Raw genomic sequence first — 21,857 nt, 5'->3', positions numbered from 1 at the left:
AGCTTAAATGCACAATAATATTTCACCTGCTCGTTACAAGCTGTAAGATGTTCTGCTGAAGTTATTTGTGGTTTGCCTGAACAGGCACAGAGTGCTGGTGCCATCTGCTGTTTGCTGGGTATTGGCAGGCAAGCCCAGGCAAATCAAATAACAACAAAAGAAAATTACTTGATAAATTAATATCTGGCATAAATGAAAATCCGTCAGATGCCTGGGGGTTTCCTGTGGCAGTTTAAGGAAAACAAGGTTTTAGACAAGATCGATTTACATGGGAAATATCACAAGCAAATCCTTGCTGACACAGTCCTTAAGGCCTCATGAAATCAGACACAACACCCTTATAGAAGTAAAGTGCAGGATAAAAACAGAGACAGACACTTACTTGTAGGGCTGAAGGTACTTTTAGCTTTTAGCTTGCTCAGTTACTTTTAGCTCCTCAGCCAGAAGCATGACTCTTGGAGCTCAGAAACCCAGCAGTCCCGAGGAGGAAGTACCAAGGGCTGTTCCTAAGAATGTATCTACTTTTAAGGACACACAGAACCAGATGCACATATAAAACCCAGACAGAAACCCCTCCTGCTCTCATCCAGCGCCTCCACCGAAGGCACTGCTAGAGGCTTATGACTCCCTACCCTTCATGCCATTGACTGCCACCTTCCAACCTCTCCTGGAGCCTTCCTCAGCCACCCTCTTCCTCGCATCCCCCAGCCGAGCCACCCCTGCTTTTGGGACCCCCTCATCAGGGGCTGGAGGTGACAGATCCCCAGCGAAGCAGGTCCCGGCTGCCCTGTCAGGGAAGGTGCTGCCTTGTGACAACGTGGCTGGTCAGCAGCAAGGCTGAGCACTGGGACATGTCTGCCCAGCGTGGGGACAGGGCACCAGCCCCGTCCCTGCCAGGGTGAGGACAGGAGACTATCGCAGCCAGTGACTGGGGGACTGGAAACACAACCACTTGCCCCACTGCCTTTTCAAGATGCTCGGTTTGTGTCCAGACCTGATACAGAGACAGCAGCTCACAAGATAATTGTTTGACAAGGGAGGATATTATTTTGCTGGGGCCCAAATCAGCTGCTTTGTATGAGAATCATTCCCACTGTCCTTCCAGAGAGTTATTTATACTGACAATTGTGCTCTGCCTTAAGCATTTAAGCTTGCTGTCCCATCAGAAAACAGGTTTCATGCTAGATAAAGTGCCTCTTCCTACCCCTACCAGTCACTAAACGCTGATAAAAAGTGCTATGCCATACAGAGAAGGCGGGTAGAATATTTCTGGCAGGGCACAGACAATGTAATTTTCAAATGTCCTTGCTTATGGGCATTGAAACCTGCAGACGTGAGGGCCAGAGGTGCTTGTGTGGCCATCAAGAGAGCTGCAGCTGTTGGGATGGCATTCGGAATATGCAGAGGGAGCTTCTGCCAGAGCTAAAAACAGAAAGCCTAGGCGGTGTGAGCAAAGTGCAGGCGATCTGCATGCTCCATTTGTTCTGACCATCTCTGGCTGAGGCACGCCAAAAGGAAAAGTCTCTGCTTTTACCCATTTTCTCTGCCTCAACAAATGGACTCTGTTCTCCTAAGCACCAAAGGGTGCCAATTTTAAGACCACTGCCACAATGGGAAACGGAACATCAGATCACGATGAACGCAATCTTTTCTGCTCTAGCATGTGGCTTGCTTAGGGAAAGGCCAGGATAAAACATCCCGCTCTGGAAATATCTCAGTTCCAGCTGGATAAAACCTAGACCACATCCATGGGGGAAACACACATACATTTTTGACATATTTTGTGGAGCCTGTATCATGATGCAGCCAGCAGGGGTTTGGTAGGACCCAGTCTGGGGGCACATCAGTACACTGCCTCTGTAGATATCAGGGTATGGGTCCTATGCAGGACTGGCAGACACCCAACAATGTTCACCACTCCTCAAATTGCCTACAGATAAGTCTGTATAGCCCAGATTGGCACAGGTTTAAGTTACAGTGGAAAATATATTAGATATGTCAAAATATCTGAGGCTAAACCCAAGGGAATGCTGCCAGAAAGCATAGCTGTAAGATCATCCAATAAACGGATGCCTCAAGGCATCGTATAGTAACGTCTCTACTGCAACACTGTGAGTGAACTTTAATTTGAGGCTAGTCAGTCTCCCCATTAAAATGCTGCTCCTGGGATTCTGCATGTGGAGACCAAGCAGGCACCTCTGCTAAGTTGCTTTCAGAAGTTAATGCCGACGGATGATGGAGGACATCTGCCAGCAATGCCACTTTTGTTATGAAATAACACGGTTCCAAATTACTCCTGCTCACCTGCAATCCTTTTCCATCACACTTGCTCAATCCCCTTGAAGTCTACAAACATGTACCAGCATAATTTATAAGAGTATTTGCCTAACAGCGACAGCAGCAGAGATAATTTACACCAAGATACCCACGATAAGCACCTAGACTAAAACTATCAGTCTGTCTGGTTCAGTGAGAACATCAGATCTTCAGTGGAACAGTAAGTAACGGCAGGAGAAAGGTGAAATGTGTCATGTTGTCCAAATATTGCCCTCATGTAAACCTGCATTGCTGCTCTGAAGCCAGAGGAACTGTACCCATCCAAACTTGGGCTTGGACCAGTATGCTATCAAAGATGGAGACAGCCCAACAATTGCTGCTCTCAGACAGGCTTGGTTGAGTTTAATCAGCCAGACTTGGCTGAGTCTACTGGTGAGTCCAGTTTCAGACAGGTTTGACTAAGTGTAGTCAGCCAAACTTGGCTGAGTCTATTGGTATTTACCACCCACTTGGAGACCTCAGTGGTGAGAAGACAGGAGGGAGGGCTTGGGGAGCCTCCCGGCACACACACTCACTCCACCGCCCCTGGACCACAGGCAGGCTGTGACAGCTTCTGGCAATGACACCTCTGTGTGACTTAAACCTGCCCAAGTCTCTCCTCCTCTGTTCGCAGATGATTACTTTTAACTTGCAATCATGTTCATTGCACTTCGCTGAGGATCTCTTAGTGGAAGAGCCCCGACTATTACCAGCATTGGGCACCACCACCTTCAAACACATACCACAGGCAGATGGAGAAGACTGTCCTTAAACACCTATCTGCTCAGCGTCCTCTCTGCCAGCAGCTGGCCTCAACCAGCCTCTGACTACCAGAGGTAAACCACTCTTTGGGGTGATCCCCAGCTGGGGCTCCTCTCTCTCCCGAAATTCACAGCACCGCCAAGCTCCCTCCCTATCCCAAGCTCCCTTGTGACATGAACACCAGCTTACGCTCAGCTGCTTCGTGCAAGAGTGGGAAGATGTGCTGGATTTCCTCACAAAAGTGAGAAGTTTCTGCCTGAAGTCTGAATCCAGCCAGAAGAATTAATTCAATTCTTACTGTGAAAACTACCCTAGACACCAACTTGCCAGTGAAGATACCTGGTTTCTCCACACGGCAGATTCATTCATTTTCACACCAAGACCATTTGTTATCTACATTCCTCCATTCAGAAAACCCTTTTGGAAAAATAAAAATTAAAAAAAAAATAAAATCACTACTCATCTGTCTCAGAGTTTGATGCGGTATAAATTGAAATATCATTTCAGAAGCGCCTGGCGAAGCTCTTCAGGAAGAAGGGCCCCAGCATTTGTGGCCTTTGCGCCAGCTGCTTTTCCATTTTGGGAAGGGTTTAAGATGGCTGGAATAGCCAGTCTCTTCCCACCAGCCCTGCATTCAAGCCGGCGTCAAAAGTTCATCTGATAATTACCCCATCAAGAGGTGAATAATAGTTTCAATTCCTTGGGCTAGATTGTCTAGCTAGAGGATCCAAGTAAATCCCATTGACTTGCGGCAGAGTTGCTTGTCCACAGGAGGTGCGCAGCAGCTCTCCTGGAGGTCCAGACCCTGCCTCAGAGGTCTTCGAGCACAGATGCAAACAGGAGAGGCACAAGACTGCCAAAGGAAGCAGGCGCGAGCAGGTGCAGCTCCCAGAGCATCCCTATACCATAGTCCGTGCTGGAGGGGAAGATCCACACGTCCTCAGGCCCAGATGGCCTTGATACAATTTGCAGTGACAAAAAAAATTATATAGCCATTAATAGCAGTGCCAGGAAAGAGGCTTTAGCCAAAAGTAATTTATACCTTTTTGCACAGCTTCTGGGACTCGGCATGAATGAAGCAGGCAGGGAACTGCAAAAATTTAGGAGCCTGTGCTTGCAGGAAACCCAGCTGCAAGTCATATTTTCAAAGTGGGAATCTGGGGAAGACATCCAGAAGCCCACAAAAGGTAACTAATTCAGCATACCTGAGACTGCTGGGTAGGGCTTCGCAAAGCAGCTGGGTTATTTTCATGGGCACAAAACTGATAAGGGCTGACAATGCCAAGACTGAACGGTCTAACACCCCGTTGGCCTTCAGCTGTGGAAGTGCAGTGCTATGGTAGAAGATAAGATCCAATTTGTTTATTAACACTTTCAGAGTGATGGGCGGCTTTGCTTGGGTATGGCTCATCCTACCCTTTATGCTTCTACACAAAGCAATTCCCCCAAACGAGCTGTTAACCGGTGTTTTGCAGCACAGGAATTCCCAGGTAAAACTTGCTGCGCTAACACTGGGCACTGACACCACCCTGCACTTCAGAAATGCCCTCACTCCAGCTCCTCCCCTACCTGGTACCTCGCTGAATGATGCACCTTGCTTGAAATTTAAGCTCATAATGGCACTGTGCTTCTGCCATCATCAAAATATTACTTCAGCTCCCATGAGCTTTACGCAGCTCTTCTACCAAGTCTGGAGGATGCTAATGTGAAACTGTTTAAGTCAGCAAGACATAACGCTGGCTCCACCGACCCAAGCTATCCCTCTGCATTCCTCAGCATTCGGGGAAGGGGGGTAGCTCAGGTTTTCTTTATATCCCAAGTGAATAGGAAATTCTTCACATTCCAGATCTCTATAAGAGTCCTGCTTCTAATGAAGTTTTGCTACACTTCTCTTTCTTGGCCCTTTTTCAATGTAGAGACTCACAATCAACCTGAGCTGGCGTCTTTCCAGCACTCAGAACTACTAGCATGATAAATTATAAGCAACTACAGATCTGGCCACCATTGTATCTCACAACAGTGGACCTGTTTTGTTCCAGCTAATGGTGCTGTTCTGTTGACTTTCAAACATGCTGGGGAGAATAAATTGCTGCAGTTTATTCCCATACAGCTGACATTCCCGCCGTGCCATCACTCACAAGCAGGGATCTGAACATTAGAAATGTAACCCACCACCCCAGACAGCCTTCAGTCCTCGGAGGGGAGTCAGTGGAGAGGAGATTCCACTTCAAGACTCAGCGCTGACTCAAGCTGCTGGCAGCAAGAGCCCCAAAACCAAACCGATGGCTTAGAGAGGTAAGTAACGCTTTAATTTCTAGTGTACTAATCATGTTCTCAGATTACATGAGAGCTTTTCAGGGGATGGAGAGGAGAGGCAAGGATATGATTTTCAATTTCAGATAGCAGCGTTCCCTTTTCTGGCACACTGAGCTCTGCTCTTACCTTTAGGCTCATCAAGGGTGGTCATTTGAGCACCCTGGCAAGCCAGGAGCTCAAACCTCACAGCATGCCTGGCTCAGTCCTCCTGCCTGCATGAGCATCTCTTACCCTCACACCCAGGAAACCCAGGAAGACTGTGGTTTCCAAAGCAAGAGAGGACACCACTGCCAACCAGAAGGCATCCCGGCTCCACAGCTCGTGTACAAGGGGTGAAGCCATGATGAGCTTTATCCTCTTGAAATCTCACTTCATTAATGAGATACTTTGCAAGCAGCCAATGCAGCACTACTGCATTTAGTGTCTTAGGCTGAGAGAAGAGGCAAACAGTCCACAAGACACTCAGCTGGGGTGTGGGCCTAGTTGTGCAGCAGAGCATCAACTGGAGTCCACAGCGTCCTTCTAAACATGGCTTACAGGCGGGTTAAAAAGAAAAGAGAAGGGATCGAGTTGCTACAGGGTAGAAAGCAGCCAGAAAATACAATGCAACTTCTCAGTAAGAGTCTTCTCGTAGCATTGGGAACTCTACGTAGTGGAAGTCACCAGAACCACAGGCTTGGGATTTGGATTTAGTCTTTCAGCCCTTGCTCCACCTTTCAGCAGCAGCGCACTCATCCTCTAACAGCACATCATTTGCTGCCACAAAACTCCATTGTCCAGCAAAATAACTCAAAGCTACCATTGTGTGCCAGGAAAACACACTACCTCAATATTTCTCTGCAGCAGCCAAGGAGGCAGGACACCCTGTTTGTGCCCCCTGCAACAGGGCGGCAGCAGAGGGTCATCTCAAGCCATGGGCAGAGCTGGGACAGTAACCTCTTCTCCTACCCCAGCAGTGCAGGAGCCCCAGCCCCAGCCCTGTGGCACAATAAACACTTTGCACATTATCTGTAGGCCAAACCCAGAGTGTAGTGAAAACCTGTGCCAGGTGTGGATGGGAGCTTGAGGCCTCCCAGCTCCAAATGACAAAACAGATGAGGATCAAGCATTTTCTTGGCAGGCCAGGGAGTGAGGCAAACCTCTTGAACCTGACCTGCTTCTTGAAAGGAACTTTATTCCCTCTGTTGCCTGGATATCAGCTCTTCTTTTTCATATTTTGCTTTTCAGTTGTATTAATTAGTAGATTTTGGGTATCCAAGAGCTTTGTCCATAACACTGTGTTATCTCCTAGAGTAATTCCCAGCTGTTTTTGCAAAACATAGCAAGAAAATTCAGTGGTGCATCTTCACTGCCCAAGAGAGGAACTTTGTCCATTCACCACAAATACTATTAACAAGAGCTATAACTTGCCTCTACTTCTGTTGCTTATTTAACCTATAACATTCTAAATGCATTTACTTGACCAGCTCTCTAAACAAAAGCAAACTTTTTTTTAGCAAGCAGGGCAAAGAGAGGCTCTCCTGTGCCTGCACACATGGCTTCGTATTATCATTTCCTAATTTCCAAAGGCTATGGCTGTCAGGGGACAGCCCCTCGCTGACTGCCAGGGCTGCTGCAGGCTCTGGTTGCAGCACTAGCTGGAGTTCACAGCCATCTGGACATCGTTGCATTCGGCACTGAACGCTGGCAGGTAAAGTGTTTCCAGAGCAGCTAGAATTACATTAGGCATTTTTGTTTTCCTGAGGATTTCCAGTAATTAGGCACTATAGCTTGCTTAAGGGACACGTGAGCTGGAGTTTAGCAGACACACTATCTCTGTCACTCTCCAGGAGACAGAAAATTCAAGGCCTGCTGTATTTTTAGGGCTTTTCTACCTAGGAAGTTTGTGTCTTAGCTGCCGAAAAGACGGCAATCTGAGCACCCACTGAGATGACTGCCTAGATATACTCTTGAGCAATTAGCATAACATCTAGTAGATCCAGAGACCACCAGTAGCTCAGACTCAGACCACTGCTGGCTTTCGTTAAAAAACATTTTACTGTAGAAAACCTTTTCGCAAGAGGGGAACAGAGCAAGCATGACCAGAAAACCTTTCGACCACTTGTAAACAGAAACAGGTATGCACTAGCATGAAATGCAATACAGGGTAAGAAAAATAAATAAGTCACGCTTCACTTTTCTAATGAAATGGTGTTAAAAATCTAAGCGTTTGGGCACTGCACATCTATGGTTACAAAGCTGTAGCTCTGATTTATATTGAGTCAAGTACAAACTAAAACCAGGCCTGCCCTTCTAGCTTGCCTTTGGGTGGAAATTAACATATTTGCTTTAGCGATGCACTTGGATTGCTTGACAAGCCTGCAGATTTGTATGACACCAGCTGCTTCCATATCAAATGCTGTCCCTGTAGTTAAAATTAGACCGATCATGTTTCCTGGAGGGGTTTCGGCTGTACAGCCCACTGTCGGCCTGCACGAGGGCTGCCCAACAATGAAGAGTTCACTGCTCGGCATAAAGCAGGCACACGGTACTTTGTGGAAGCCCAAATGCCATGGCTATTCTTTTAAACTAACCTTTTCTCCTCCTTGGACACAGGGTACGACACATGTCACTGTCATAAGAGGTGTTTGTGAGAGCTTAAACAGTCCGGTCTTGCTGCTTCCTAGAGGGAAAAAATAACCATTAGAACAGGCATACATTTATTTTTCATTCAGGAAATAGCTGCACAAGTTATTTAATTTTATGCAACACTTTTTGCCAGCTCAATTTTCTATAAAATGGCTTGGGTTTTGTAAAATTATTTCCCTATAAAAAGTTTCCTTTAACTATACAGTGACGGCTTAATTTAGGGAACTTAAATAACAATGGTTTGGGGAATTGGTACTTTTAACTGCTTCATAGCCTATGCTTTAGTTCTACAAATGCCTCTAAACTACAGCGTTTAACAACATTCTGATTATTTGCACTTTGCACACGTGATTTGTGCTCCGTGTAAAAGCTCTGAGGCTGGAATAGTGTTTTACCATGTTTTACAGTGCAACAGGTAGGTCCCTGTTTTGAGCTTCGTGGTGATACGGCAGCATGTGCAATGGGATGACAGTACTCTGACCATTGCAGGTCTTCCAAACTTGGTTATATGATGCATTCTGGGGCCCAGCAGTTTTGGATAATTACCATGAACCCCGCTAGTGGAACCAGAGCTGTTGGTATAGACTCAGACTCTCTTCTAGATGCCAACAGCTGCCCAGCTTCTCTGGTGAAGAGATCAGAGATAAGGCCTGGCCTAGACACAGGACCGAGAGCAAGAATTTAAGAGACCCCAGCTCTTCCCCACTGCACAATAGTCCTCCAGCCTCTGCAAGAGCCACGCAAGGCTAAAATGACTGAAAATCCCCTCCTTGTGTTGTCATCAGTGCCAGCTGCATCCCCTGCTCCCTCACTGCTCCTCTCGCACCGCACAGCACTAACATTGTACTCTAGAATCATCTTAAAAAACGTCACTTGAGATAACTCCGCCACTCAGGTAGCAGCAGAGGGAAGAGCCCTGCCCCAGCCTGAGCAGGAGGTGGCCAAAAAACCCATCCTTCAGATGCCCTCCTCCCAACTCCCAGGCCTGCCCAACATGGGGCATTGCAGACAGGCCTGGGGAGGGAGCCAATTTCACCCATTTCTGATGACCAGTGGCTGGCCCTGGAGTTCACGTGCCCACCGCGAACCCCGCGTCTCCCAGGGGAACCACACACTGCCTGCGTGCTGCCCCAGGGAAGGTGCCTCTGGTCAAATCCTCACACCACCAACGCGAGGACACGGGGTTGTCTCCCCAGCGGCTCAGACAGACGTGCCTGTCAGGAGGCTAGTGAGCTAAAAACATCTCCTGGCATGTCAGTGAAACCTGAGATGAGAGAGCTTTAAATAATGCTCCGCTCAAGCAAACAGTCTCCAGTGGGATCCTGGGTTTCTTGTTTAATTGTACAAGTTTAAATCTCACCCACTGACTTTGCTTTGCTGGCACTGCCCACCCCGGGTGTCGGGGGCTCGGCATGCAGGAGTGGGGGCAGGACGGGCAGTGGCAGAGCCCCCAGCAGCAGCTCCGTATGAATGTGTGGCCCAGCATGCTGGCTGAGCTGAACTAGGACAAGATTTTTAGGCCAGAATTCACTGTGGGCACAGATGCAAGGTGATAAAGTGCAGCGATGGGTAGCCTGGAGGATTATGTGCTGCTGTTCCTGTAGACGGGCTCCCCTGCCTGGGGCAAAGGCTGGAAGCAGCTCTCGCAGCACTAGAGATCAGACAAGGAGTCAGGGTCAGGGCATGAAACTCAGTCACTCACCTCTGCGTTCACTGCAGCCTTCTCCATCGCACAGCAAGAGCACGGGCAGCTCAGGGGCCTCACGTGCAGTGGGACAAGAGGGCAGGCGGGCTCAGGAGCTTTGGTTCATCTCTGGATCCACCAGCTTTGATGACACCAGGGCTAGATGGCAGAAGCATCAGACCACCAGTTAGGATACGCTGTGAGATAACCACACGGGGCACACTTGTGTGACAGGAGATGACAGAAGCTATAGCAGGTGCACACTGTTTTGCACAGCACTGGAGAAAAATATTATGCAGGATCTGGAAAAGCTACCCTAGATTCCTATTTTTTTCCTGAGTGCAACTTAGCTACTGCTGTCAGTCTATAGACATCCCATTTCAATATGTTCCCACCTGAGGGTATACTTTCTCTTTATTCCTATTCAGAACAATTTAAATCAGCTAAGTAAAAGCGAGAGGCTCCAGGACAGAAAAAGCTCTTTTTCCATTTTGGTAATTACTAATATAGTAATGACATCCTATGCTACACTGGATGCTGTAGCAGTCACAATTCATACTGTGCTGTTCACAAAAATTCCTTCTTCCCAAAGAAGGAGGGACATGCCTAACAGGTCTGGTTTGGGGACAGTGGAGATCGCAACATGCTGCGTTCTGCAGAAAGTGCAAACGTAACGGCACAGCCATGGGCTGCAGAAACAGCCAGTCATCGCTGGAGCACTGGATAGCAAAGCCATGAGTCACGCGCAGTTACATGCACTGACCACACAATTCCGATCTTCTCCTGAGCCTGCTGAAATGACATATCCACATCCTTGGAAGGTGTGCCCCACATAAAGTACCAAGCTGCCTGGACTGCTCTCTCTCTCTTCTTTGGCCCCGTTAACTTAATCCTCCTTATGACTCACAGGAGAGTCATCGTTGTATTCTAGGGCGGAGAGGTTAACTTACTCGCTAGCTGAAGAGCGTACGGTGATTTTTTTACTTTTAAAAAAAAGACTGTGGGTTGTCTTATGTATTAGGGCTGAGGCTCTGCTTCATTATTCACTGCAGGTGTCCATGGGGAAACGGGGAAAACACCCTCCAGCAGTCAGCAGTGAAAGGGAGCACTGGAATTTGATTTATCCCCTCCTTATGCACAGCTGGGCTCCTGCAGGCAGGAGGCGCCCCTGGCTCCTGGCACTGTGCGGCTACAAGGAGGGGAACTGATGGGTCAGATGGCTCACAGATTTGTACCAGACCAGAGCAGCTCAGCACTGCCCCAGTGCATCAGCTCTCCATCCAAGCACCGACAACACAGAGCTCTTAGGAAGCAGCAATCCACAAGACGGCGAGCCTGTGGGTGTTTCCCCAGCACTTCCAGGAAATAACTCGGCCTAGCTTTCTTACTACATAGCATCCTAACCGCACACTTCATCTGTCAGGCAGTCTGGCTCAAAATCCTTCCACATTCCTGTAATGCTCTGACATGCAAAGAAGTGGGGCAGGGTTGGTTTGGGTTTTTTTTATAGGGAAGAAAGGAAGGAAATGCCCAGGATCTCTGTTTGACATGAATCTACTTACTTCAACAAGTATGGAGCCTCATGATTTCAAGTGGAAGCTTAGCATCTCTTAAAATAAGCTCTAGGCATCTTCTAATGTCGGTACTTAAAAAGGGATTTAGTCACTTGGTTCTAGGAACTCCAGTTTGACTCAAGTGTCCAATATCTGTCGGCAGTTCAGCTGTTACCCAAATAAGGGGAGGGAAAGCCAGGATTTTCCAGCCCTGAGAAACAGCTGTACTCAGAAGAAGCATGTAATACGAGGGATAAAATTAATTCACTCTCAGCCCTAGTTTGCGAGCCGTTCCCAGCCGCTGGATGAGCAGCCTGAATCTCACAGCGGGTCCCACAGGGCTGCAGGGAGTGCACCCCGCTAGGCGGCCCCAGAGCCACGCCAGGAGGGACCTCTGCTCTCCTCCAGCGGCTGGATCGGGGGACCTTCAAGGCAATCGAAAGGTGATTTGAAAGGAGAGATATTGAGGCCCCATCTCTTGGGGTGGGACGTGTACCATGAGCAATAACACCCTGACTACGTGCACCCCTGCACACTGCCCAAGGACACCAACATCCTACAGATTTCACAGCCACGTGGGCCATACACAGGGTGTGTTTGCAAATGCTCATCATCCCATCAGGGACATGCCTTAACTAATTCCAAAATTAGAGCTCTCTACTGTGCTTTTTCCTATACGAAGGCTACTGTTGCCCAAACACCATTACATTCAGATTGCTGATGTTCTTTTCCTTGCGACAGTCTGCTCCATACAATGGACAAACTCATCTTAGCAAAGACTTTCAAGCATGGAGCACAGTACACGTATTTCAGCAGCCGTGTTGTTCTCCATGCTTGAAAGTCTTTGCTAATCCCAGAGGGAGCCTGTCCTTGAAAGCCAGCACACCTTTCTGCCCTTCCTGAACAGCACGTATGGAAAAGTCCACAGAAGTCCCATACACACTTTTTGAGATGCAAATCTAATATCCTACCTGCTTGATGGGAGGCATTAAAAACCTAATGCACAGAAAATGAGCCTTTGAAACACAGCTCTTCAGTGCCATGTGTTCTGAAAACGTGCTACAAAAACTTGGTCTTTGAACAATACTTGGTGTTCAGCTGCATTTCTACAATTTAGAAAGACTCTCAGCAAGCTTCAAATCCAATCAGGATTCTGCGGTTTCTGTAAATACTTCATCAATGGCTACAATAACCTCCTCCAGCTATTTGCTTATTTTCAGAGTATCTTAGCCAACGCAAACCTGCTCTTCTCCCCACCCAAAGAGCAGTCATTTTAAGAAATCATTCAACAATTTGAAACTATCACAAATTTCCCTGCAATCTATCTGGTCATCTTGGGATCGTTGGTGCGTGGGAAGAGAAACAAATAAAATCATTTTTTTCTCACTTCCTACAGAAGTCTTGTTATTCACACCGCAGGAGCAACAGAGAAGGCACTTTCAAATCACATATTCACATCAGCAAGTAACTCACAACTAGAAAGCTCACTACTCAAGCGGTGACAATTTCCCCATTTAGCCATATGGCACAGAGGAAACAAAGCTCCAGACAGAGCTTTTTCCATCCCACTGCCTTTGGGAAAGCCTCATTCTTTGTGCTCCTGTGTTCATATCACTGTTAAGCCACACAGGGTAGTGCCACAAGATATCCACATGTCTAGCATACACTCCCAAGGCTTGAACACCTCTATGAAAATGAGCAACACCATCAGGTACATGCAGATGGCTTGCAAAATGCATGGCTTTAAAATTGACTGAAGGTCGTTATCCTGTATATCTATTAGAGTCTGTTTTCTAAATAAAAGACATGCTGGTACATTAATGATGATGCAGTCTAGGTCTGCCTTATTTCTAAGTGTAAATTTTAATATGTTCTCCTCCCCCCTACGTACACCCTTTACAATGCAGTGTATTTCAGATCCAGCAGATGCTCATTTTCTTCCTAAAACAGATTTAATGGGTTTTCCATGATCTAAACACCTGGCAAAAGAGCTTCATGCAGCTTTAATACTTTCCTAACCCTGTGTTAAATTTATCCTAGTGTTGCATATAGCATAATTCTGCAGCCATGTCAACTATTCAGGTAATGCTAGAATGTCGTCATTATGGTTTGTGTCAACAGCGTGTTCTGTATGTACCTTGTAATCATTCTGGTGTTGGGTTGCAAAGGTCCTTGGACTCTTCATTTGGCTGAGTCTAATTCTGTCCTCTTCACAAAGATCTAGAGTTACACTAAGTAAAGGTTGACATTTACATGAGACACATGGACTGCTAGAATGACTCACCAAGGTAAAACCTTGGCTATATATTCTTTCAAGGGCGTAAGCTGTACAGTGCCGACATTTCCGCTGACCTGCTGTAGAAAACGTCTGTGCTTAGCAAGGCAAACATGGACAGAGGGGCACGTCACGCATGGAGCTCGGCAGGACTCAGGAACTGGATCTCAGGAGTCTGAAAGCAGATAGTTAAAGAAGCCTGGAGCAATCACTCATAACTTAGAAAAGGAGACACGTAAGAGAGAAAACAGCTATCTCAGAGTGACCTTCCAGCATTTTCCTGGGAGCTGAATGACCTCCTCTCACTTCTACTACTACGTTGGACAGGCCACATACACAGCCTCGTACACAAGCCAGCTTTGCATTTGCACAGAAGCCCACTGTTTCAATCGTGTGAAACCAATTAGTACTAGCAGGGCTTGTCAGCATTGCAGCCAGAGTCCATATGCTCTCTCCCAAATTCAGTCTGCCCTTTAAAGCAGCACCTGTCACCATGTTCAGCACACCTGAAAGTCTCCTTGTTTACTAAATATCCAGAGACTCATCGGTGTCATTAGGTCTCAATAAAAACCAGGCAGTTCAGACTAAAACAGCGACTGTTCCAATGATGAAGCTTGTAAACCTTTTATCTATTCCCATGAACTCTTCTTTATCCAAATCCAATATTAAAAGTGAAAGCATCCAACACACCCATGAGAAGCGAACTGTGAAACGGAAGGACCACAGAACAGGAGATGAGAACAGAGCATCTACCATAAATCATGTATGTGAAGGGTGAGTTTGTCTACAAACCAGGGTGCTGCAAGTAATGTGGATTTCAAGAATGGCTTCTGCTTTAAACAACAGACACATACACCAGCCAAGCTCAAACAGACTTCCCAATGGTGGGGTCTCCTCTCAACTGAACTAGTAAGATCTGCTTTGGCAAGAGATTAGCCTAGCCTCCCTCAAGCACTGGCAGCTGCAGCATCACATATATAGCTTCCTGTATTTACTGTGTGAACACTGACTGCTTGGCATGTTACATGGCATCAGTCCAGTTTCACTTGCAACTTTGACAGCCATCATCTTTGGCCATGGTCTCTGCCATAGCAGAAGGTCTTAGCAGTAATCATCGCATTGAGGAACTAATGCCACACAACTGAGTAGCTGTCTTGAGCACAAATTCATAAGCTAGTGCTATTCCTGTTAAGTGCTAAAGTTCAGTGCCAGTTTTAACATGGCTGGAAACCTGTCAGAAGCTGTTCTTATTCAGTTCAGTAGACAAACCTCTCTCCAAGATCTTGCTTCTCACTCCAGATAAGGTGTGTCCGACCTTTCTGAGCAAGTGTCCTGGAGTTTCTCACTGTGCTTTGATCTTAAACAACAGCCTGCCACAGCCTCACCTCTGACCACTTCACTTACTCTTGCTAAGGGCATGTCTGACTGATCATGGACTTAGAGATAAGAGTGGAACAACCAAGAGTGATGGCATCTATACAGGAGAATTAAGCCTTCTATTGTACAGGAAAAAGAGGGGCGTAGATTCTCCAATGCGGTTTTGTTCATGCTGTTTCAGTCATATGAGGTGATCTTTAAAGCGGGTATGTCAGCCCAGGAACTCCTTTCACAGCCTGCACATCTGATTTTTCACCACCCTTTTTCTTTAGAGGAAAATAAGAAAAAACAAATCAGCCAATTTTAAAGGTCCTGAAGGGTGACTATACTGACTGTTACCCGATAAGACTGCAAGGAGGCAATGCAAACAGCATCGCAGGGATCTGTGGTGGAGTACAGCCAGGATTGGTTTGTGGCGGGAACCAGGGGCAACTCAATAACATTGGCTTCCCAGGCCCTCCTCCCACACCCAAAGGCTTGGGATTATCCAGCAGTCCTTGCATCACGGCACAGCCCTGTTGATGGCCGCGTGACATAACCTTGGACAGGAGCCATCCTTGAACTGCTTGAGAGATACTTATAACTCAAGAGCAACAGATAGAAATATGAAGGCCATGGGTGGTCCAAGTACATGTGTAACCGCTTTGCTGGATCAGGGCCAGGGGTAACATACTGCAGGTTTAGATGAGACACACAGTGACATGTTCTCATCAGAGATGTCTGACTGCCTTACAGCAGCCCATTGTCCCACATGGCTGCCGGCAGTCGTCACATGACCTCACCAGTCAAATCCAACCAGACTGCAAAACATCCTTCACTGTAATCAGTTATGACTGTTTTGGAGAGTGACAGAAAGCAGGAGAGAGAGAGAACAGATCTCAAATTATTTGGATCAAACAGCTATGCAAAGCCTCTGAAGAGTTCAGATGCATATACTGATTTTATTTGACAAGATGAGTGCTTTTGTAGCCTACTGACCTGTTCGAGGTAACTAAATCCTAGTTTGTTGAGGTGCCTCCATATCTCTACACCATGCACCTATCTGCATCTTTACAAATGTGCCTCCAAGACACAGTGACAGTCAGCTAGAAGACCGCAAATTCAAAGTTACTCTACCTATCATGTTACAAATGCTCTAAGTACCAAACAATACCATACAGAACCAGAAGCATCAAGCATAGGATCCAGACCCTGAAGAAATACATACATTTGACTGACCTAGTCAGAAAAACAGCCATAACCTTAAGGAGAGACTTCTTACTTGCCATGCCATGACCACTCACATCTGGCTCCTGGCAGGCTGCAAACACAAAGCAAAACTGCCACAAAGGCAGTGGTTCGACAGGCGAGGAGCTCACAAGGGGACAGTTACAGTGGCCTTAGCAACTGATCACTAAACAACAAACAACAGCTTTGTAACCATCTGCCAATACCTTAAGGTACTGTTTGCATGACCACAGACACATGCAGGCACAAGCACAGGACTTGGCAGCACGTGACAACATCGGCTACCAGACAGTGTAGGCTCTGAATTTGACACTGCAGGTGCTAAGAGTGAGAGAAGGTGAAGGGCTGGCTTCATGGATGGGGAACACAAATCCCAGGGCACCCTTTGGCGAGTCAGCAGCTCAGGAGCATTGCATCACACCAAATGGCTCAGCAGGGGACATGTATTGCTCCTACGGCCAGCAGAAAGTCAATTCAGTTCTTTCCATGCCTTCTCCTTGCTGACAAACCAGGTTCAATTCCTTCCCTGCAGCTATAGCGCAAGGCAGACAGACGAAGGAGCACCGGCTCCGCGTCTCACACATGCTGCTGTCTCTCAGTCCAGAGTCACATTTTTAACGTTCACTCCAGAAGCCGAGCGTAGGACAAGAGCACTGCTGCTGCTGCTGCAAGTTATTTATCAGGACCAGCATTTTCACTGATGCAGCTGGGCCTGGGAGAAGCAGGACCGTTATCCTGCAGTACTCCACCAAGAAAAATCTCTCTTTCCAGAGTAAAAGGGAAACAAAGATGAAATCTGTAACCCTTTTATTACCACTGTGAGCTAATAAGCTACCAGTAACTACCTTTTTGTGTCAATCCACTATTTTACAGTCCTTACATGAGAAGGATCTGCTAGCTGGTTTATGAAGTACCATTTTCACTTTAGTTAAAGTAACAAGGGTTTTCTTTAGACTCTTCCACCCAAACCCAGAAAACCCCTAACTCCGCCATGCAGCCAGGCTTCACAGGTGACTTCTTTCTTTTTATAGGTCCTTATCAATAACCTTGGTTAAACGTCTCTGTGCTCTGGAGGTGACCTGAGCCTACTCTCAAATACTACAGATGCTTCTATTTTCTCTGGCACGTACCACTCACTCTCTGACCAGCATATGCTCAGTTCACAAAACAGAGCCATCACTGTGTTGTAAGAAAAAGGAGACACCTCTGAAGACACTGATTTGTGTTTGTCTCTCCAGGTTCATAGAGTAAATCTGAAGGCTAAGCCTCCTTGCAAGCCTCAGCATCCTGGCAGGGCCAGAGGAATGTCACAGTAAGTGCAAACATTGTTGGGTCAAGTATGCTCAGCATTCTAAAGTCTCTGTCTCCATCCTGCTCTGTTTATTTTTCTCCCCACACTAGGAAAAAGTGGAAAACCACCAGTGTTTTGCTGACGATTGGTTCCTCAGACAATGAAGTCTCTGGCAGCCATTCCGTCCACCAGAGCTACACCATTTTAATTCAGCCATTATCTATTGACCCTCAAAGAGCATTTTTTAAATTATTACTTATAGTATTTTAGAAACGTTTTGCAAGGATTGCGTCAGGCCCATCTTCAGCATGTAACTAAGAGAACTGATGAAGCAGGGGACAGGGTGAGAAATGCTCAAGGGGCTACCACGCAGCTTAGCCATTTGTCAGCCTACTTCAAAGGCTCACTTCAGCACAGATAGTTGATTTAGAGCACATACTTGGTCAAGAGCTGGGGAACTCAGAATACCCAGAAATTAACTTAAATCTTGACTCAGGCTGAAAGGGAAAGAGCTGATAACTTGGGTTATTTCAGAGAAAAGACAGATTATAAAAAAGACCAGTGCCACAGCAAAACAAACCCAAGCACTTCAGTTGCACATTTATATGCAAGACGCATAGTTCAAAAGTTAAATGAGACAGATATGAGTGCACATCAACAGTCCACCATGGAACAAGGACATATCTTGCACTGCAAATATTTGATCATCTTAAAACCATCTTTCTTGCTTAATCAGAGACCTTATTGTAACCTCTGCATCAGCTGACCTTCAGAGGAGGATGTCAGGACAGAGCAACAAAGTTCCTGCTCATTTCTCTACCTTCAGCTTCACTGTAGTTACCACATACACCACACAAGCCAAGAAGAGCTAGACCTGGGACCAACTAAACCAGGAGGGGATCTCTGCAGAAGGGCGCAACTACTGGCAAGCAACCCTGATCACAGAGACTACTAATTGGCTTAGAGCTATAAGACCAGCAACACTTACCAGTTCTCAGCTCCTCTTTCCACTAACTTGGGCATTCAGAGTCAGGGAGGCATTTCCTCTTGGAGTGCTTGAATGGAGACTCTCCATGGGGTATTTATTATGCTGGCGCATGAACAACAGTAAAACGCTCCGGCATCTTCTTCTGTTTCAAAGTGCCAGCAACGCAGCCAGGTTTCTGCATATGAGAAATTCAAGCTATAAAAATCACTTTTCTTTTCTATATAGATGCAGAGTCCCTCGGTGAGCCTGACCGGGTCTGCCTACGGAAGCACGCCTGTGTTTACAAAGGTAAAGAGCACAGGTCGTCTGAACGACACAGCTCGTTCTGCAATTACTAGCATTGGACTTTGAGTTTTCTTGCTCCATCAGAAGGTATTTCGAGACTGGAACATCGGTTCATTTACAATTCAAAACAGCCAGCATGCTTCATTAGTGATGCTATCAATCTAACATCTTAATTGGTAAACAATCCAGACAGACAGAGCCACTTACATGAATTCATCTCATTTATTTCCTACAAAGGAGGCTGAAGAGGAAACCTCTCATAGTAACCTCCCTTATTATGTTGTATTCACTGGAATAGATGTTTTTCCTGCATTTTTATCTTTATTTAAATGCATAAGCAAGCTAAAGCCTTTTAAAGAGCACTGGTATACAGGTGAAAAAAAAAAAAATCCACTCACAACCCATTGCAAATGCATTTAGAATTAAATCAACTATTGTAAGTAAAATAAAAATAGGTGCATGAGATCATCTTCTTCACTGAAGGGTGTATCATCCTGTAATAATTGCTTCAATGGGGAAATACTTACGTCAGACACTTAACTCCAATTTTTCCTCCTCTAGGGTCTACAAAACATAAGAGCTACGAAGGGTCAATTAGTGGTATTTGAATGTCGCATTCGTGCTACACCCACCTTACAGGTTCACTGGTACAGAGAATATGATCCGATAATCGACTCTGCCGATTTCCGAATACTACGAAAAAGTAGGTATTACTATATCTGCCTGATGTACAGTAATTTCATTGGGGCAGTGAAAAGACAGGAGCAAGAAGTGATACAAAAATCAGGAGACAGAACACGTTCATAGAGGCAGAGTTAAGTTTACCAGTATTAAATGACCTGAAGCGACTGACTGCTGTTCAGAGACCATGCTTCCTCCGGCAACACGTGAGCAGATCAGGCGCAAGGCGGGAGATTGCCATCCTGTTAGTTATTAATGAAAGTACTACTGAGCCATAACGTCATTGACACCACATATTATAACTACTGATGAACTCAGGAAAAAGAATTTAAAATATAAGCATATTTTAAACAATTTATCATACTCCCAGGCATGAGGTCATAGCCCCAGTGGGCCAAATTCACAGCAACTAACTCCAAAGTCGGTGGAGCTCTTTCTATATCACCTCAGTGGAGAAGTGTTTGTACCATGAGGTTCCCCAGCCAAACCTGAGCTTCTCCTATCCAGATGGACAGAAAGGGAGATGGTCCCTTTTGTAACGGGGCAACAGCTGAGGTGGGAAAAGAGGTGAGGGCTAAAAGTCCTTCCTCCATTCTGGCATTATAACCATTTAATTTTTTTCTTTCTTATTTTGAGCAGAGGCTTGTTCATCAGCTGTTCCTGGTAAGTACACTGCGTATTTTTTTGTTAGACACCTCATCGGTTAATTACCCCAAGCTTAGTTTTTCCCACTTCATGCAAGATAAAACAATAATGTTCAAAGGGGAGCCAGAAGACAGCATTCAGTGTCAGGCTGAGAGCTTTCAAGTCCTTGGTTTTGACACAAGCACCTGAAAGGCCCTGATTTATTTCACAACACAATGAAAAAGGTATCATCCCGTTTACATTCAGTCAAGGAATATGTTCCCTATATGTTAAGGGAAAACATATCAACTATTTTGACCTGTGATCATTTCTGGGGTTTAAACTTGTGCAAGAGAAGACAGAATTTAGCAAAAAAATTGTGTCTTGTTTCTTGGAAGTCACAGGAAGAAAGATCATTCCTTCACCTTCACTCCTTCTGAATCCCTTGGATTCCTATGCCCTTCACATCACTTTGTTGCACTTCCTTGCTCCCAAGCCCCATCACTAAGTAGCCATCCTTCTGCAAGGACCAATTCCTACAAGTTAACATTTGGCTTTTATGGTACAACAGCATGCCTGAATTTGTCATTTCAGAGGAAGTCTGCACCCTGGTAATTACTGAAGCTTTTCCAGAAGACTCTGGAGTATTTAAATGTGTTGCTGAAAATGAATTTGGATCTGCGGCATCCAGTGCACGTCTCTCTGTTTCCCCAGGTAAGCTCATGGGTCTCTGAACTGAGCAACTAAGCATGAGAGAATTTGCTGCTGCTCCACATGAGGTAGAGTGACGACCAAGCAGAAGCCAGACCCTAACATTTTTGCAGGCGAAAGAGAAGAGAAATGCCCCAAAAACACAGTCTGCTTGGGTCCTTCTCAAAGCTGGATGCAAGTTCTTCTGCATTTCTGCTTTTGTCCTGTCTTCCTCCAGGGTCAAGGATGACAAGGTGGAGGTGTTGTTCTGTCTCACAGAGGAGTCTCATCCCTGAGCTTCATCCCTCCAGGGACCCCAGCTTAGCCCAACACATTGGCTGTATCTATACCTTGTTTATTTTAACACCTGACTTGTCTGGCTTGTGCTGAAAACCATCTCCAAACAGAACAGCACCTTGTGTCTAAAGCAAAGCTCACCAACCCTGGTGAGAAGTCAGTTTTGGCCAATGCAGCTGTGCAGGTTTTGGTCTATGCAGACCCCAGGCAGGTTGAACTCTCATCCACCTGCACAGACATATCAGTTTCCCTTCCTGTTACTGCAGCATGCTGTATTGGTGAACCACCACTGCCTTCTACCTGACTTGTGGACAATTCTAATTCCAGGAGCAAAAGAGCTGGAAAGCTTTGCGGGTGTTGCCCACAGGCCAGCTGTGCACGTCACCATGAAGAAACCCACCTTCCCTAGGAACAGCCAAACAGGAGCCAAGGACCGAGATGCGGCTGGCCTGCCATCCTACAGCACAGAGACCCCAGGGCTGGGCAGACGAGCGGAAGCCGCAAACTTTGGCCAGATGAACTCCGAGAGCGAAGCTGAAGATTTTCACGGAGCTTATGAGAATTCGCCTCAGGCTTCACCTCTGAGGTAAGACAATGCTTATTCTGTTTAATTGTTCCAGAGAAACAAAACAAGTTAGAACGCTCATTTTAGCAATTCCATCCCAGATTTTTGTAGCGTTTCTTGGGTGTTTATAGGCATAACCAAGACTTCAAATGGTGACAGTTAAAAGGTCCAAGCCCAGCACTAGAGAGGAGTTTTCCTCAGTCCTGTTTGTGAAGGGGAGAGCTCCGAGGCAGACGTGTGCCTCCTCCCTCAGCCGAATGCCAGGGCGGCATTGCAGCGATACTGTTACACCGTGTGT

At 46.3% G+C, this 21,857-nt stretch overlaps 2 protein-coding genes across 6 annotated transcripts in view; one reads left to right on the top strand and one right to left on the bottom strand.

Moving 5' to 3' along the window:
• Nucleotides 1–18,740, bottom strand: part of KLHL3 (kelch like family member 3) — a 118,936-nt gene extending 100,196 nt beyond the window's left edge. For 4 of the 5 annotated variants that reach the window (XM_054216959.1, XM_054216962.1, XM_054216963.1 and 1 more), the window contains exons 1-3: nucleotides 18,418–18,740; nucleotides 9,725–9,865; nucleotides 7,968–8,056 (exon numbers count right to left, since the gene is read on the bottom strand). The gene's annotated coding sequence lies outside the window, so the exon portion shown is untranslated. Of the gene's footprint in view, nucleotides 1–7,967; nucleotides 8,057–9,724; nucleotides 9,866–13,543; nucleotides 13,563–18,417 lie in introns of those variants that run through there. The other variant, XM_054216960.1, reaches the window with a different exon arrangement.
• On the top strand, nucleotides 5,294–21,726 carry LOC128915962 (palladin-like). Its single transcript, XM_054216987.1, has 7 exons — nucleotides 5,294–5,373; nucleotides 17,377–17,450; nucleotides 18,643–18,705; nucleotides 19,264–19,405; nucleotides 20,023–20,046; nucleotides 20,602–20,721; nucleotides 21,322–21,726. The coding sequence occupies exons 3-7, from the start codon at nucleotides 18,643–18,645 to the stop codon at nucleotides 21,582–21,584; spliced, it is 612 nt and encodes a 203-aa protein (XP_054072962.1). The 5' UTR covers nucleotides 5,294–5,373; nucleotides 17,377–17,450; the 3' UTR covers nucleotides 21,585–21,726.
• Nucleotides 21,727–21,857: the final 131 nt, after the last annotated feature.

This window comes from Rissa tridactyla, chromosome 11, assembly GCF_028500815.1.
Source record: "Rissa tridactyla isolate bRisTri1 chromosome 11, bRisTri1.patW.cur.20221130, whole genome shotgun sequence".
NCBI lineage: Eukaryota > Metazoa > Chordata > Aves > Charadriiformes > Laridae > Rissa > Rissa tridactyla.
Note: the sequence above shows the minus strand (reverse complement) of the source record. Positions and strands in the feature narration are given on the sequence as shown.